General features: G+C 38.7%; 1 protein-coding gene across 1 annotated transcript in view; it reads right to left on the reverse strand.

Annotated features, from left to right (window-relative positions):
* LOC150090433 (uncharacterized) overlaps positions 1 to 15,175 on the reverse strand; it is a 562,729-nt gene that overhangs the window by 117,226 nt on the left and 430,328 nt on the right. The window contains exon 104 of the mRNA XM_090389881.1: positions 417 to 618. Within this exon, the coding sequence (XP_090246007.1) occupies positions 417 to 618 (202 nt within the window). The remainder of the gene's footprint in view (positions 1 to 416; positions 619 to 15,175) is intronic.

The raw sequence follows: 15,175 nt of genomic DNA on the forward strand, positions 1-15,175 counted from the left end.
CAGCCAAAAATAAAAAAAATCCCTTATTTCACCCATCCACTCACTCCAAATTTTTGTCAAGTTCTGCCTTGAATCTATTTAAGCTATCAACTTCTACAACGATAAGACGGAAGTTTGTTCCAGATCACCCACCCGCTGGCTAAAGGCAAGCTTCTGCACATCTATCCTACAACCATCTTTCCTCAATTTGAATTTATGCCCTCTCAGGCAATTATTCTGAGCAAGAGGAAGAATCCCATCAGCATTGAGCATGCTCAAAATTTGATAATTTAACTAAAATAATTTAATAAATAAATTAAATAAATAACTAAATTTGATAATTTAGTTATTTGATGCAAATTAGTTTGAATTAGTCCATTTAATTTGTTTCATACATTAGCAGTAAATAAAATTTATTTATTTTTAAATGTACGTACCGCACAAGCCGGATGTTGTGTTGGCAAATTTTCGAGAGGGAACCTGGATTGCAAACCCTGCATTCATTCCATAATAGCGAATCTGCACTCCAATGTCTGGGATTATTACAACTATAGCTGGTCCTGGAAATCCCAATACTTCCATTATACCTAGTTTTTGCGGAAGATCTTCCAGTGACACAATTTTATTATTTATCTGCAGCTGTAAATAAAACATTAAAAATACATTATATATAGAATTTATAATTTTCAAATTGCAATACACTGAGAATTTTGTTTATTTTGGTATAATATAAGTAGCATTACTATTATGGAAGTTCCATTGAGTCAATGGTCTCCTTATAATATTAAATGTATTGCAGATTTTTATTTCATGTAGCTCCAATTGCATTTTATTATATATTTGCATTTCTTTATTACAATTAATCTTTTCTTTACTTTCACTGCAATTTTTTTTTTTTTTTTTTTTTGAAATCTTGTGGCATTGTTTGTCTCTGAATTTATTTGCTAGCTATTTAACTACTGGTAGTCACACAAAATCATATATAAGATATTGCTATCTTTGTAGCACACTTTCAAAATGTAGGTCATGATGATCTCTCTCTATGACCACTTTCAACAATATTACATCACTTTACATTTTATCTGTTTTTTTCTGGTAGTTACATGTAATAATATGAAAAAGGTAATCTGTCATCTGGAATGTAAACACTGGACAATTTATTCTACATGATGTAAATAATAAATTTAAAAAATACACTAATTTTTAATGAATTAATTTTTTTAAATGAATTGAAAATTAAAAATACATAACTTGAAATCTAATTGCCATCCAAGTGGAGGGTAACAAAGTTTTGTGAAAACTCATGAATGCCTGTGGCATCCATGAGTTAAGTAATTCTGCCGGACTTGTTAAGTAATTCTTGTTAAGTAATTCTGCCGGAGACCGGCAGAATTACTTAACAAGTACAGGTCACTGCTGAACAAAAGCCGACAATTAGGGTTGAATTTGAAAGTGTCTGCAATTCTGCCCAGACACGATAGGAGGGAGTATATGATGAGAGCCTTGTCGATCAATTCGGCCTTGGAAAGATTGTGCAAGGCTCAAGGGGTAGAATTTTTTTCAGCCTGGACTGTACTTGTTAACAGGAGAGATTGCTTCTACAGGGATGGGATACACTTAAATAGAAAGGGTGCAAGAATATTTGCTGATGCTATCGAGGCAGTGTTAGGTGGGTCGGAAAACTGCTAGCTTGGGGGGAGACAAAGACCAATAGATTGACAGTAGCCACTGGCAGAGGTGAAAGAGATTCTTGCACTGCTTCTATTAGAATGAGCAGAAGCCTGAAAAACAAGATGCATGGTATTTCAGAGACTGCTGGGAGCCATTGCGGTATAAGTAAACACATGGGTTGTGTTAGGGTAGCTAAGAACAGAAACATGTGCAGGTATACTTGTGTGTACACCAATGCTAGCAGTTTAGTAAATAAATTTGATGAATTTGAGGTATTGCTCAAAACATCAAAGGCAGATATTGTTGGGATATCAGAGACGTGGTGTCACACAGATATAAGGGATGCAGAACTGCAATTTGGGGAGTACAACGTCTACAGAAAGGATAGACAGGATAGGAAGGGGGGAGGGGTTATGCTATTAGTTAAGAAACACATAAAAACCAAGGAAGTGAAGCCAGTCGACATCGCTGGACAGTGCAGTATTGAGTCAGTTTGGTGTGACATAAGCATTGGGAGATCAAAATTGAGAGTAGGAGTGTGCTATAGGCCTAATGACTCTGATGAGTATAATAAGGAACTGTACAGGGAAATAGAGTGGGCCAGTAAATCAGAGAGTCTTATAATGGGAGATTTTAATTTCCCAGATATTGACTGGAATTTGGGGGCTGGTTACTCACGCACTACCAGGGCTTTTGTGGATTTATTGGATGATTGTTTTCTACATCAGCATGTTCGGGAGGCAACTAGAGGGAGTAATACTCTTGATTTGATTATCAGTAGTGATTCTTCATGCATTAAGAATCTGCAGTTAATGAACCACTAGGTGGCAGTGATCACAGTGTGCTGAAGTGGGAGTTACTCAAAGAGGTAACTACCATTAGGGGTAAAGGGAAGGGTTATTGCTTCCATAAAGGCGACTACGATGGACTGAGACAGTATTTAAATTCTATACAGTGGGACCAACTGATGATGTTGCCAACAGCAAATTCAAAATGGGAAGCATTCAAAGAACTTATCATGGAAGCTACTAGGCTTTACATACCAACTAAGAAATATTGTTCAAGGTTTAGGCCAAAATGGATGTCAGATGAACTAATGAGGCATATGGCAGAGAAGAAAAATGCATGGGATACATACAAATTAACACATGACACAGAAGCCTATGATAGATAAAAGTTGATATGCAACCAAGTTACAAAGGAGGTTAGGCAGGCGAAGGCAGATTACGAGAAATCCTTGGCAAGGGATGCAAAGAAAAACAGCAAAGAGTTCTTTACTTATGTAAACTCTAGAAGGAAGGGGATGAATCAGATTGGTCCACTTGATATTGATGGGTCAACTGTTGATGATCCTGCTCAGGTAGCTAACAAACTAAATGAATATTTTGCATTGACATTCACACATGAGGAGTTATTCAGCAAGGGGAATGCCAGAGGTGTATTCAACTCTAACAGTAAGCTACAGAATCTTGAAATAACTGGGAGTAAAGTGGAGGAGAAACTGTTGAAGATAAACACAAGAAAGGCACCCGGGGAGGATGGGATCTATCCAGTTATATTAAAGGAGGCAGCAAAGGAAGTAAGCAAACCCTTAGCCATAATTATGAGAGCTTCCTTGGACTCAGGGGAGGTACCCATAGACTGGAAATGTGCAAATGTGACCCCAATTCACAAAGGAGGATCAAAGGCTGACACAAGTAATTATAGACCTGTGAGCTTAACTTCTGTTCCAGGAAAATTAATGGAGGCACTGGTTAAAGAAGCACTGCAGGATCATTTAGACAAGACTTCAGTTATAGCTCAGACACAGCATGGTTTTGTTAAGGGGAAGTCTTGCCTGACCAACTTGATTGGATACTATGATGCAGTCACAAAAGAACTGGATGCAGGGAATAACTTTGATATTATATACTTGGATCTTAGAAAGGCTTTTGATACTGTTGCACATGGAAGACTGCTACACAAATTGGAGCAGTGTGACACTGGAGGCAAATTGCTGCTATGGATAAAGGGGTGGTTGAGGGGGAGAAGACAGAGAGTGCTAATCAATGGACACTGCTCATCGTGGACTAATGTTATTAGTGGAGTTCCTCAGGGCTCAGTGTTGGGTCCATTATTGTTTTCTGTATTTATAAATGATATTGATGATGGTATATCAAGCTTAATGTCCAAGTTTACAGACGATACAAAGGTTGGCAGGGTTGTCAAGGACACTACTGACACTATGCTGCTGCAACAGGATCTGGAAAGGTTGAGCAGATGGGCTGAGAGGTGGCAAATGAAGTTTAACATAGACAAATGTAAAGTACTACACATAGGAAACAGCAACCCCAGAGCAACGTATTGACTCTGCGCTACTACACTGACAGTGGTGGAGAATGAAAAGGACCTGGGGGTAATTGTGCAGGCAGATATGAAGTTCTCTGAACAGTGCAGACGAGCTGCAAGAGTAGCTCATGGTGTCTTGTCAATGATATACAGGAATTTTTCTAGCAGGGATAAGGAGGTGATTATTCCCTTGTATAAGGCAATGGTTAGGCCACATCTTGAGTAGTGTATACAGGTCTGGAGGCCTCATTTCAAGAAGGATGTAGAGCTGCTGGAACGGGTACAGAGAAGGGCAACAAGATTAGTAAATGGAACAAAGGGTTGCTCTTACGAAGAAAGGCTTAAGTTTTGCAAATTACAGAGTCTGGAGACTAGGCACCGGCGAGGTGATCTGATAGAGGTGTATAAGGCTTTGAATGGTTTGAGCATGCTCAATGCCAATGGGATTCTTCATCTTTCTCAGAATAATCACCTCAGAGGGCATAAATTCAAATTGAGGAAGGACGGATGTCGGATAGATGTGCGGAAATTTGCCTTTGGCCAGCGGGTGGTTGGTTGGTGGAACCGACTTCCATCACTTGTTGTTGAAGTTGATAGCCTAAACAAATTTAAAGCTCAACTGGACAGGTATTTCGAACGAACGGAGGGGTGAAATGGGAGAGGTTTTTTTTTTTTTTTTTTTTTTTTTTGGCTGATGCTGAATAAGCTTGCTTTCTTGCATCATATGCCTCTACTAATGCTAATATACAGGAATTTTTCTAGCAGGGATAAAGAGGTGATTATTCCCTTGTATAAGGCAATGGTTAGGCCACATCTTGAGCACTGTATACAGGTCTGGAGGCCTCATTTCAAGAAGGATGTAGAGCTGCTGGAACGAGTACAGAGAAGGGCAACAAGATTAGTGAATGGAACAAAGGAGTGCTCTTACGAAGAAATGCTTAAGTTTTGCAAATTACAGTGTCTGGAGACTAGGCACCAGCGAGGTGATCTGATAGAGGTGTATAAAGCCTTGAATGGTTTAAGCATGCTCAATGCTGATGGGATTCTTCCTCTAGCTCAGAAAAATCACCTGAGAGGGCATAAATTCAAATTGAGGAAAGACAGATGTAGGATAGACGTGCGGAAATTTGCCTTTAGCCAGCGGGTGGTTGGTTGGTGGAACAGACTTCCATCCCTTGTGGTGGAGGTTGATAGCCTAAATAAGTTTAAGGCTCAGCTGGACAGGTATTTTGAACGAACAGAGAGGTGAAGTGGAAGTGGGTTTTTTTTTTTTTTTTTTTTTTGGCTGATGCTGCATAAGCTTGCTTTCTTGCATCAAATGCCTGTACTAATGCTAATGCTGTGTGGAGGCAAATGGCAAGTCATCATATGTCAGTGGCTCACTCTCGTTCATTTTATAATTGTTTTACTTGTCAACCAGTAGACAGGTCTGGGTTTGAGCCTTATCGGAGACCAAAGAATTCCTAAAGGTCTCCTCAGCTGGGGTCGTAGTTAGCTGATTGCAGGAGGAGAGAGTGGGAGTTTCCTTGTGAATTATTCCAGGCTGCCCACTCACCCTGAATATCCAGTTATGCAGACAACATAAGTTAAATTTCACAAACTGTAATGCCATAAGAACTAGTGTAATATTGAGAACTGAAAGGCATAACTGACAATCATGCATTAGCATTAGTAGAGGCATATGATGCAAGAAAGCAAACTTATGCAGCATCAGCCAAAAAAAAAAAAAAAAAAATTGCTCCCATTTCATCCCTCCATTTGTTCCAAATACCTGTTCAACTCAGCCTTAAATTTATTTAGGCTATCAACTTCCACAACAAAGGATGGAAGCCTGTTCTACAAACCAACTACCCGCTGGCTAAAGGTAAACTTCCGCACATCTATCCAAAACTATCTTTCCTCAATTTGAATTTATGCCCTCTCAGGTGATTATTCTGAGCAAGAGGAAGAATCTCATCAGCATTGAGTCTGTTCAAACCATTCAAGTCTTTATACTTAAAACTTAATACAAAATATAAGCCTTTCTTCATAAGAGCAACCCTTTGTTCCATTTACTAATCTTGTTGCCCTTCTCTGTACTCGTTCCAACAGCTCTACATCCTTCTTGAAATGAGTACAGAGAAGGATGTAGTACTCGTTCCAACAGCTCTACATCCTTCTTGAAATGAGGCCTCCAGACCTGTATATAGTATTCTAGGTGTGGCCTGACCATTGCCTTATACAACGGAATAATCACCTCCTTATCCCTGCTAGAAAAATTCCTATATATCATTGACAATACACCATGAGCTACTCTAGCAGCCCATCTGCACTGCTCAGAGAACTTCGTATCTGCCTGCACAACCACCCTCAGGTCCCTTTCATTCTCTACCGCTGTCAGTGTAGTACCACAGAGTTGATACGTCACTCTGGGGTTACTGCTTCCCATATGTAGTACTTTACATTTGTCATTGTTAAACTTCATTTGCCTCCTCTCAGCCCATCTGCTCAACTTTTCTAGATCCTGTTGCAGCAGCGTACTGTCATTAGTGCCCTTAACAACCCTGCCAACCTTCTTATCGTCTGCAAACTTGGACATTAAGCTTGATATACCATCATCAATATCATTTATAAATAGAGAAAACAACAATAGACCCAACACTGAACCCTGAGGGACTTTCCCTTAACAAAACCATGCTGTGTCCGAACTATAACTGAAGTCTTGTCTAGATGATCCTGCAGTGCTTCTTTAACCAGTGCCTCCATTAATTTTCCTGGAACAGAAGTTAAACTAACAGGTCTATAATTACTTGTGTTGCCCTTTGATCCTCCTTTGTGAATTGGGATCACATTTGCACATCTCTAGTCCATGGTTAGGAAGTGAATTTATGTGAAGGCAGATTATGAAAAATCTATGGCAAAGGATGCAAAGAAAAAGTGAAAGCAGATTATGAAAAATCCTTAGCAAAGGATACAAAGAAAAACAGCAAAGACTTCTTTATGTATATAAACTCTAAAAGAAAGGGAATGAATCAGATTGGTCCACTTGATATCGATGGTTTGACTATTGATGATCATTCTCAGATAGCTGCTGAACTAAATGAGTATTTTTCATCTACATTCAAGCATGAGTAGTTATTCAAGGAGAAGGCCAGATGTTTATCAAACTCTATCAGGAAGTTAAATGATTTTGTAATAACTGAGAGCAAAGTGGAGGAGAAATTGTTGAAGTTAAACATAAGAAAGGCACCTGGGGTAGTGGGATCTATCCAGTTATATTAAAGGAGGTGGCAACTGAAGTAAGAAAACCCATATAATAAATAAGAGTTTGCACTTATAATAAATAAATAATAAGCCATAATTGTGAGAGCAACCTTGGACTCGAGGGAAGTCCCCACGGATTAGAGGGAGATCAAATTCACAAAGGGGGATCAAAGGGTGACACATGTAATTACAGACATGTTAGTATGACTTCTGTTCCACGGAAAATAATGTAGTTACTGGTTAAAGAAGAATTGCAGGATCATATTGATAAGACAGCAGTAATAATTCAGACACAGCATGGGTTTGTCAAGGGGAAATCTTGTCTGACCAATTTGATTGGATACTATAATGTAGTCACAAAGGAACTGGATGCAAAAAATAATTTTTTATTCATAAAAAATTATTTTTTGACACCTTAGGCACTTTTATTCCGAAATGTGTTAAAAAAAGGGGTTAAATGTTTCTTCTATTTTAACACTTTGACTGAGAATCATGTCAATTAACTCGACTCAAGTTTCAACTATAATAAATGATAAACCACCTCAATTAACGGAGTGACTATCACTTTAATTCTTCTAGTTTCGAGAACAGTTACTAGATAGAGTATGCTTATTGAATTGAATTGAAGTTCCAGAGCCAATTGTGCTTATTTTCTCAGCTCATTTTTCGTTAGTCATAGTGAAAAGAGTGAACTGGTATTTTTTTTTTTAATTTTTGCCTTCCTTCGTAGACCCTAGGCATTGTGCCTATGGTGCCTAATGGGAAATACAGCCCTGCTGATGGCTGTCATTCACCACCCTGCCAAACTTTGTATCATTAATTTAAAACTTAGACACATCATTTATAAATATTAAAAATAACAATATGGCCAGTGCTGAACCCTGGGAGACTCCACAAATAACATTAGTCCACAAAAAGCAGTGCCCATTGATAACCACTATCTGTCTTCTTCCACTTAACCATCCCTTTATCTTTAGCAGTAAACAGCCCTTAATGACTCATTGATCTGGTTTGTGCAGCTGTCTTTTATGTAAGTATATCATGTCAAAATTATTTTTTGCATCCAGTTCTTTTGTCACTGCATCATACTAATCTACCAGACTGGTTAGACAAGACTGCCCCTTAACAAATCTATACTGTGATTGCAGTATAATTGCATGCCTGTCCAGGTGGTCCTGCATTACTTCTTTAACCCCAGTGATTCCATTATTTTCCATGGAACAGATGTTAGGCTAACATGTCTGTAATTACTCATGTTGCCTTTAGATCCCCCTTTATAAATTGAGGATACATTTTGCACATCTCCAGTTCATAGGGAACTCCCCTGAATCCAAGAATACTCTCATAATTATGGCTAAGGGTTTGCTTACTTCCTTTGCTGCCTCCCTTAATATAATTGGATAAATTCCATTCACACCAGATGCTTTTTAGCATTAAAGTTAGCATTAGTAGAGACATATGAGGCAAGAAAGCAAGCTTATATAGCATCAGCCAAAAAAAAAAAAAAAAAATACTTCCCATTTTATCCATCCATTTGCTCCATAAGTTTGTTCAGTTCTTCCTTACATTTATTTAAGATGTTAACTCCCACAACAGATGGAAATTTGTACCAGTAATCAACAACCTACTGGTTTATGGAAAATTTCCCCACATCTATTCTACAACCGTTGTTCCTCAATTTGAATTTATGCCCCCTCAGCTGTAATCTGAGCAAGAGGAAGAATCCCATCAGCATTGAGCTTGTTGAACCATGCAAAGCCTTATACACTTTAATCAGATCACCTCACAGGTGCCAGACAATGTAATTTACAAAACATAAGTGTTTGTTGGAAAGAGCAACCCTTGGTTCCCCCTCACCAATCTCATTGCCCTTCTCTGTGCTTGTTCCATCAGCTCTACATCTTTCCTAAAATGAGGCCTCCCAAACTTGCAATTGTCAATGTTAAACTTCAGTTGCCATCTCAGCCAATCTGTCCAACTTTTCTAAGTCCTGCTGCACTAGCATACAGTTATTAGCAACACTGCCAACTTTCATATCATCTGCATTCTTGAACATCGGTCAGGACACAACTTGAGTACTGCATACAGGTCTGGAGGCCTCATTTTAGGAAGGATGTAGATTTGCTACAATGATTATAGAGCAGGGCAACAAGATTGGTGAGAGGAAAAAAGGAGTCCTCTTACCAAGAGAGGCATAAGTTCTGCAAGTTGCAGCATATGGACACTAGGCACTTGCGAGGTGATCTGATTGAGGTGTATTAGACCATGAATGGTTTGAGCAGGCTCAATGCTGATGTGATACTTCTGCTCGTTCAGATTAAGAACCTGAGGGGGCATAGATTCAAACTGAGGAAAGACAGTTGTAGAATATATGTACAGAAGTTTGCCTTTAGCCAGCAGGTAGTTGATTGCTGGAACAGACTTCCATCTGTTGCTGTGGAAGTTGACAGCTTAAATAAGTTTAAGGCTGAACTAGACAAACATTTGGAGTGACTGAATGGGTGAAATGGGAAGGGTTTTTTTTATTTTTTTATTTTTTGCTGATGCTATATAAGCTTGCTTTCTTACATCATATGCCTGAACTAATGCTAAAAAATGCTAATTAAGCCTGATATACTTTCATCAATATCATTGATAAATATAGAAAACAACAACGGGCCCAACAACAAACCCTGAAGGACTTCACTAATAACATTAGTCCACAACGAGCAGTGTCCAATGATTACCATTCTCCCTCTTCTCCCACTCAACCATCTCTTTATCCATAACAGCAACTTGCCTTTAATACCATACAGCTTCAATTAGTACAGCAGTCTTTTATGTGCAAATGTATCAAAAGCTTTCCTGGAATCCAAGTATATATCAGAATTTTTTTTTGCATCCAGTTCCTTTGTGATGACATCATATTATCCAATCAAATTGATCAGACAAGACTTCTTAACAAAACCATGCTGTGTCTGAACTCTAACTGCAGTCTTGTCCAGATGAGCCTGGAATGCTTCTTTACCTGTGAGGTGCCTAATTTTGAAGTGTTAAAACCAGATTGAAGTGTTTATGACTTTCCATGGATTGAGTAAACTAAATGCTGATGGCATTCTTATTCTTTCTTGGAAAACACACACATAAGGGAATATAAACTTAAATTGAAAACGATAGATGTTGCAGGATATATGTGGAGAAATTGCTTTTAGCTGGAGAGTGATCGATTGTTAGAATACATTTCCATCAGCTGTTGTGAAAATGTAGTTTGAATAAATTTATGTAAGAATTGCACAGATTATTCAGGTGAAAATAATTCCTGGTAATAGGATTAAGGAAACCAAAGTACATATATATGTTTCACTAATAAAAAAAGTAATAAGTTCTCGTGACTTAAGTGCTCTTTAGTGACAAAGATATTTCAAAGGCAGCTGGTAAGTGTTTACTTATTATTGTTATTTTCTTATATAAAGTTAATCGTAAAACAAAATTCTTTGAAATTTTTCTGAATTAGATTTACAAAACTTTTTGGAAATTTAATTTCTACTAGAATTTTAAGAATTACATAATAATAACTCTTAGTTATTAGTGCCTTTGTAGTCACTGAAGAAGTGGCAAGAAAATATCAAACTGAAACTCCATTATATACATATTTCCAAATTGAAACAAAAAATTAAAACAATTTAGGTTTGAATGTTTTATTATCTTCAAATAATATATTAATATTATTGTTAATAGTGGCAAATGATGCAAGAAAGCAAGCTTTTACAGCATCGGCCAAAAAAAAAAAAAAAAAAATCCCTATTTCATCTATCCATTTCTTCCAATAGTTTATCTAATTCCAAAATTTATTCAAACTATCCACTTCCAAAGTGTGCAGAAATCGAAGACCTAATCAAGAAAAATGACAACTATAACCTGCACAAGAAGCTTAAAGAAGCTGGAAACATCTACAAACCGGCTCCTATCCCAAGTTTATATACGGACAACAATCAACCTATACTAAGCAAACAAGCCAAACTCGACACCTGGAAGAGCTATATATACAATCTGTTCGGCACCAACAGAAAACCGGCAGAAACGCAACAACAAACACAGGAAGACAATCTCCACATATTAACATCTGAAGTGGAACATGCCATCCGAATAACGAAGCCAGGCAAGGCCTGTGGACCTGATCACATTCATGTGGAACTGCTGAAACAACTAGACTACAGCAACATCCAACAACTAACAAAATGGTTCAATCAAATCTACAACAACAACGACATTCCATCCGAATGGCTGCAATCCATCTTTGTGGCCCTACCAAAAAAGGCTACCAGCCGGAAATGCGAAGACTTCAGGCTGATCAGTCTAATGAGCCAGGTGCCAAAAGTCTTCCTCAAGGTGATTCAGCAAAGGATAAGATCTAAGTGCGAAAGTGCACTAGGAAACACACAGTTCGGATTCTGCAGGGGACTAGGCACCAGAGAAGCAATTTTCTGTTTACAAATATTGCTACAAAGGTGCTATGAACATCAAAAATACGTGTATATATGTTTTATTGACTACGAGAAAGCCTTCGATTCAGTAGACCACGACCGCCTAATTGACCGACTGAGAAAACTTGGGCTTGAAAACAATGATATCAACTTTATTACAACTCTCTACTGGAATCAAACAGCCCGGCTTCGCTATGACAATGACCTGACAGACCCAATTCCAATAAAAAAAGGCATCCGGCAAGGCTGTCCATTATCTCCCATTCTTTTTAACATCTATTCGGAAATGATCTTCGACCAAACACTGGCTGACAAGAACATCGGCATAAAAGTTAACGGACACTACATCAATAACTTAAGATATGCCGATGACACAGCACTAATAGCGGATTCAGAACAAGATTTACAGACCATCTTGAACGAAGTGGACATAGAAAGCCAAGCATGGGGGCTACGAATCAACAAAAAGAAAACAAAGGTGATGAAGGTCAGCAGGACTGCAAGCAAAATCACGATCAAACTAAACAACGAAAAATTAGACAAATACACCGCTTCAAGTATCTCGGAGTACTCATTGATGACCAGCTGAACCATGAGGCCGAAATCAAAAGCAGAATTGAACAAGCCAGGCAGGCATTCACCAAATGGAGAACCCTCCTCACCGACAGAAGCTTGAACATCATGCTCAAATTACGCACATTGAAATGCTACATCTGGCCAATACTGCTCTACGGTGTAGAAACCTGGACTCTAACATCAGCCACTACAAAAAAGCTCCAGGCCTTCGAAATGTGGCTCTACCGAAGAATGCTGAAAATTCCGTGGACAGCACAGGTCTTGCAGGACATGCACACGGAATGGGACCTGCTCAAAACCATCATCAGCAGGAAATGCAAATACCTAGGTCACATCGCTAGGAACCAACAAAAATATCACCTACTACCACTCATCCTGGAGGGAAAGAAACGCCCAGGCAGACCGAAAATGGCATGGCTAGATAACATCAACACCTGGCTTCACATGACAACAGCACAAATTCTACACGCAGTGCTAGACAGAGAACAATATCAAAACGAAGTCGCAAACGCCATTCGGCAGCATTAAAGAAGAAGAAGATCCACTTCCACAATAATGGATGAAAGCTTGTTCCAGCAATCAACCACCTGTTGGCTGAAAACAAATTTCCACACATCCATTCTGCAACCATCCTTCCTCATGTGCATAGTCTGAACAAGAGGAAGAATCCCATCAGAATTGAGTTTGCTTAAGCCTTAAACACATCAATCAGATCACCTCACAGGTGCCTAGTGTCCAGATGCTGCAATTTGTTTTGCTGCTTTTGCTATGATCTGCTGATTCCTGAGATGTATGGAATAATGAAAAAAGAAAGAAATGAATAAAGAAGACAAACCAAAGGCCAAGTTCATTATTCCATACATCCAAGGAATTAGAAGCATCATAGCAAAAGCAGAAAAAACCTTCAACATCCCTACATTCTGTGCAGGAACCCAGTGTGTGTGTGTGAAACAAAACTATGTGGGAACCAACATTAACCTAACCTCTTTTTTCTTTTCCTAGAGGCTCTTGTGTAATTTATCCAATGCTCATGCAACTCAACCTACATTGGAGAAACATATAGAAGACTCAAGGAAAGGATACAAGAAGAACTGCAAAAAGATATGCAACATCCAAAACAGCTGTATGTGTCCTTTCCTTTCTTGCAGAGGTGCATGGGACTTCTCCAACACCATAGTACTGATGACAGATTCATCATATTTCAGAACCTTTAAAGAAGCTTATTCATAAAATGTTTCAGAAGCTCCACAATCAACAAGAAGCAAGGAGTTAACTTCCATGACACATATCACAACCTATTCCACACAGATATCCTGAAGAAGTTATCAGCAAGAAGGTCCCAAACCTCCAAATGGAAAAAGTATCTCCAGGAAATTCCAGTCAAAATCAAATTAAAATTAATCTAAAATTAAAACTTGAGTTTAAATATTAATCAACTAATAATTATTATCATTATTGTAATAATCATATAAGAACTGGCAACTGCATGGCAATTTTAATGGATATTGTAATTTAATTTAGTTTAGTTTTAATGGGTCTGTTAGTTTAACACAAATTATTGAATAGATCATATCAGTCAGGAGCATGAATGCAGTAGCATGCGTTCTTTGAGTGGACCAGGGTTCAAGCCTGTGACTGCTAAATACGATTAACATTTGTACTGATTGATTTATTGTAAACTACACTGATCTGGTGGTTGTGCCAAACATTTTTTTTTTTTTTATGTTGATCAATCAGATCATGTTTAATAAGTTAAAAAGTTTAGAAAATTCATAGATATACTCTCAAACCATTCCTCACCCTTCCCCATCCTTTTAGCATTAGCATTAGCATTAGTAGAGGCATTTGATGCAAGAAAGCAAGCTTATGCAGCATCAGCCAAAAAAAAAAAAAAAAAAAAAAACACTTCCACTTCACCCCTCCGTTCGTTCAAAATACCTGTCCAGCTGAGCCTTAAACTTATTTAGGCTATCAACCTCCACCACAAGGGATGGAAGTCTGTTCCACCAACCAACCACCCGCTGGCTAAAGGCAAATTTCCGCACGTCTATCCTACATCTGTCTTTCCTCAATTTGAATTTATGCCCTCTCAGGTGATTATTCTGAGCTAGAGGAAGAATCCCATCAGCATTGAGCATGCTTAAACCATTCAAGGCTTTATACACCTCTATCAGATCACCTCGCTGGTGCCTAGTCTCCAGACACTGTAATTTGCAAAACTTAAGCCGTTCTTCGTAAGAGCACCCCTTTGTTCCATTCACTAATCTTGTTGCCCTTCTCTGTACTCGTTCCAGCAGCTCTACATCCTTCTTGAAATGAGGCCTCCAGACCTGTATACAGTACTCTAGGTGTGGCCTGACCATCGCCTTATACAATGGAATAATCACCTCCTTATCCCTGCTGGAAAAATTCCTGTATATCATTGACAATACTCCATGAGCTACTCTTGCAGCCCGTCTGCACTGCTCAGAGAACTTCATATCTGCCTGCACAACCACCCCCAAGTCCCTTTCATTCTCTACCACTGTCAGTGTTGTACCACAGAGTTGACACGTTGCTCTGGGGTTGCTGTTTCCCATGTGTAGTACTTTACATTTGTCAATGTTAAACTTCATTTGCCACCTCTCAGCCCATCTGCTCAACCTTTCCAGATCCTGTTGCAGCAGCATAGTGTCAGTAGTGTCCTTGACAACCCTGCCAACCTTTGTATCGTCTGCAAACTTGGACATTAATCCCGATATACCATCATCAATATCATTTATAAATACAGAAAACAATAATGGACCCAACACTGAGCCCTGAGGGACTCCACTAATAACATCAGTCCACGATGAGCAGTGTCCATTGATTACCACTCTCTGTCTTCTCCCCCTCAACCACCCCTTTATCCATAGCAGTAATTTGCCTCCAATGTC

Source organism: Mastigoproctus giganteus, chromosome 2 (assembly GCF_048544385.1).
Source record: "Mastigoproctus giganteus isolate SK-2022 chromosome 2, ASM4854438v1, whole genome shotgun sequence".
Lineage (NCBI taxonomy): Eukaryota > Metazoa > Arthropoda > Arachnida > Uropygi > Thelyphonidae > Mastigoproctus > Mastigoproctus giganteus.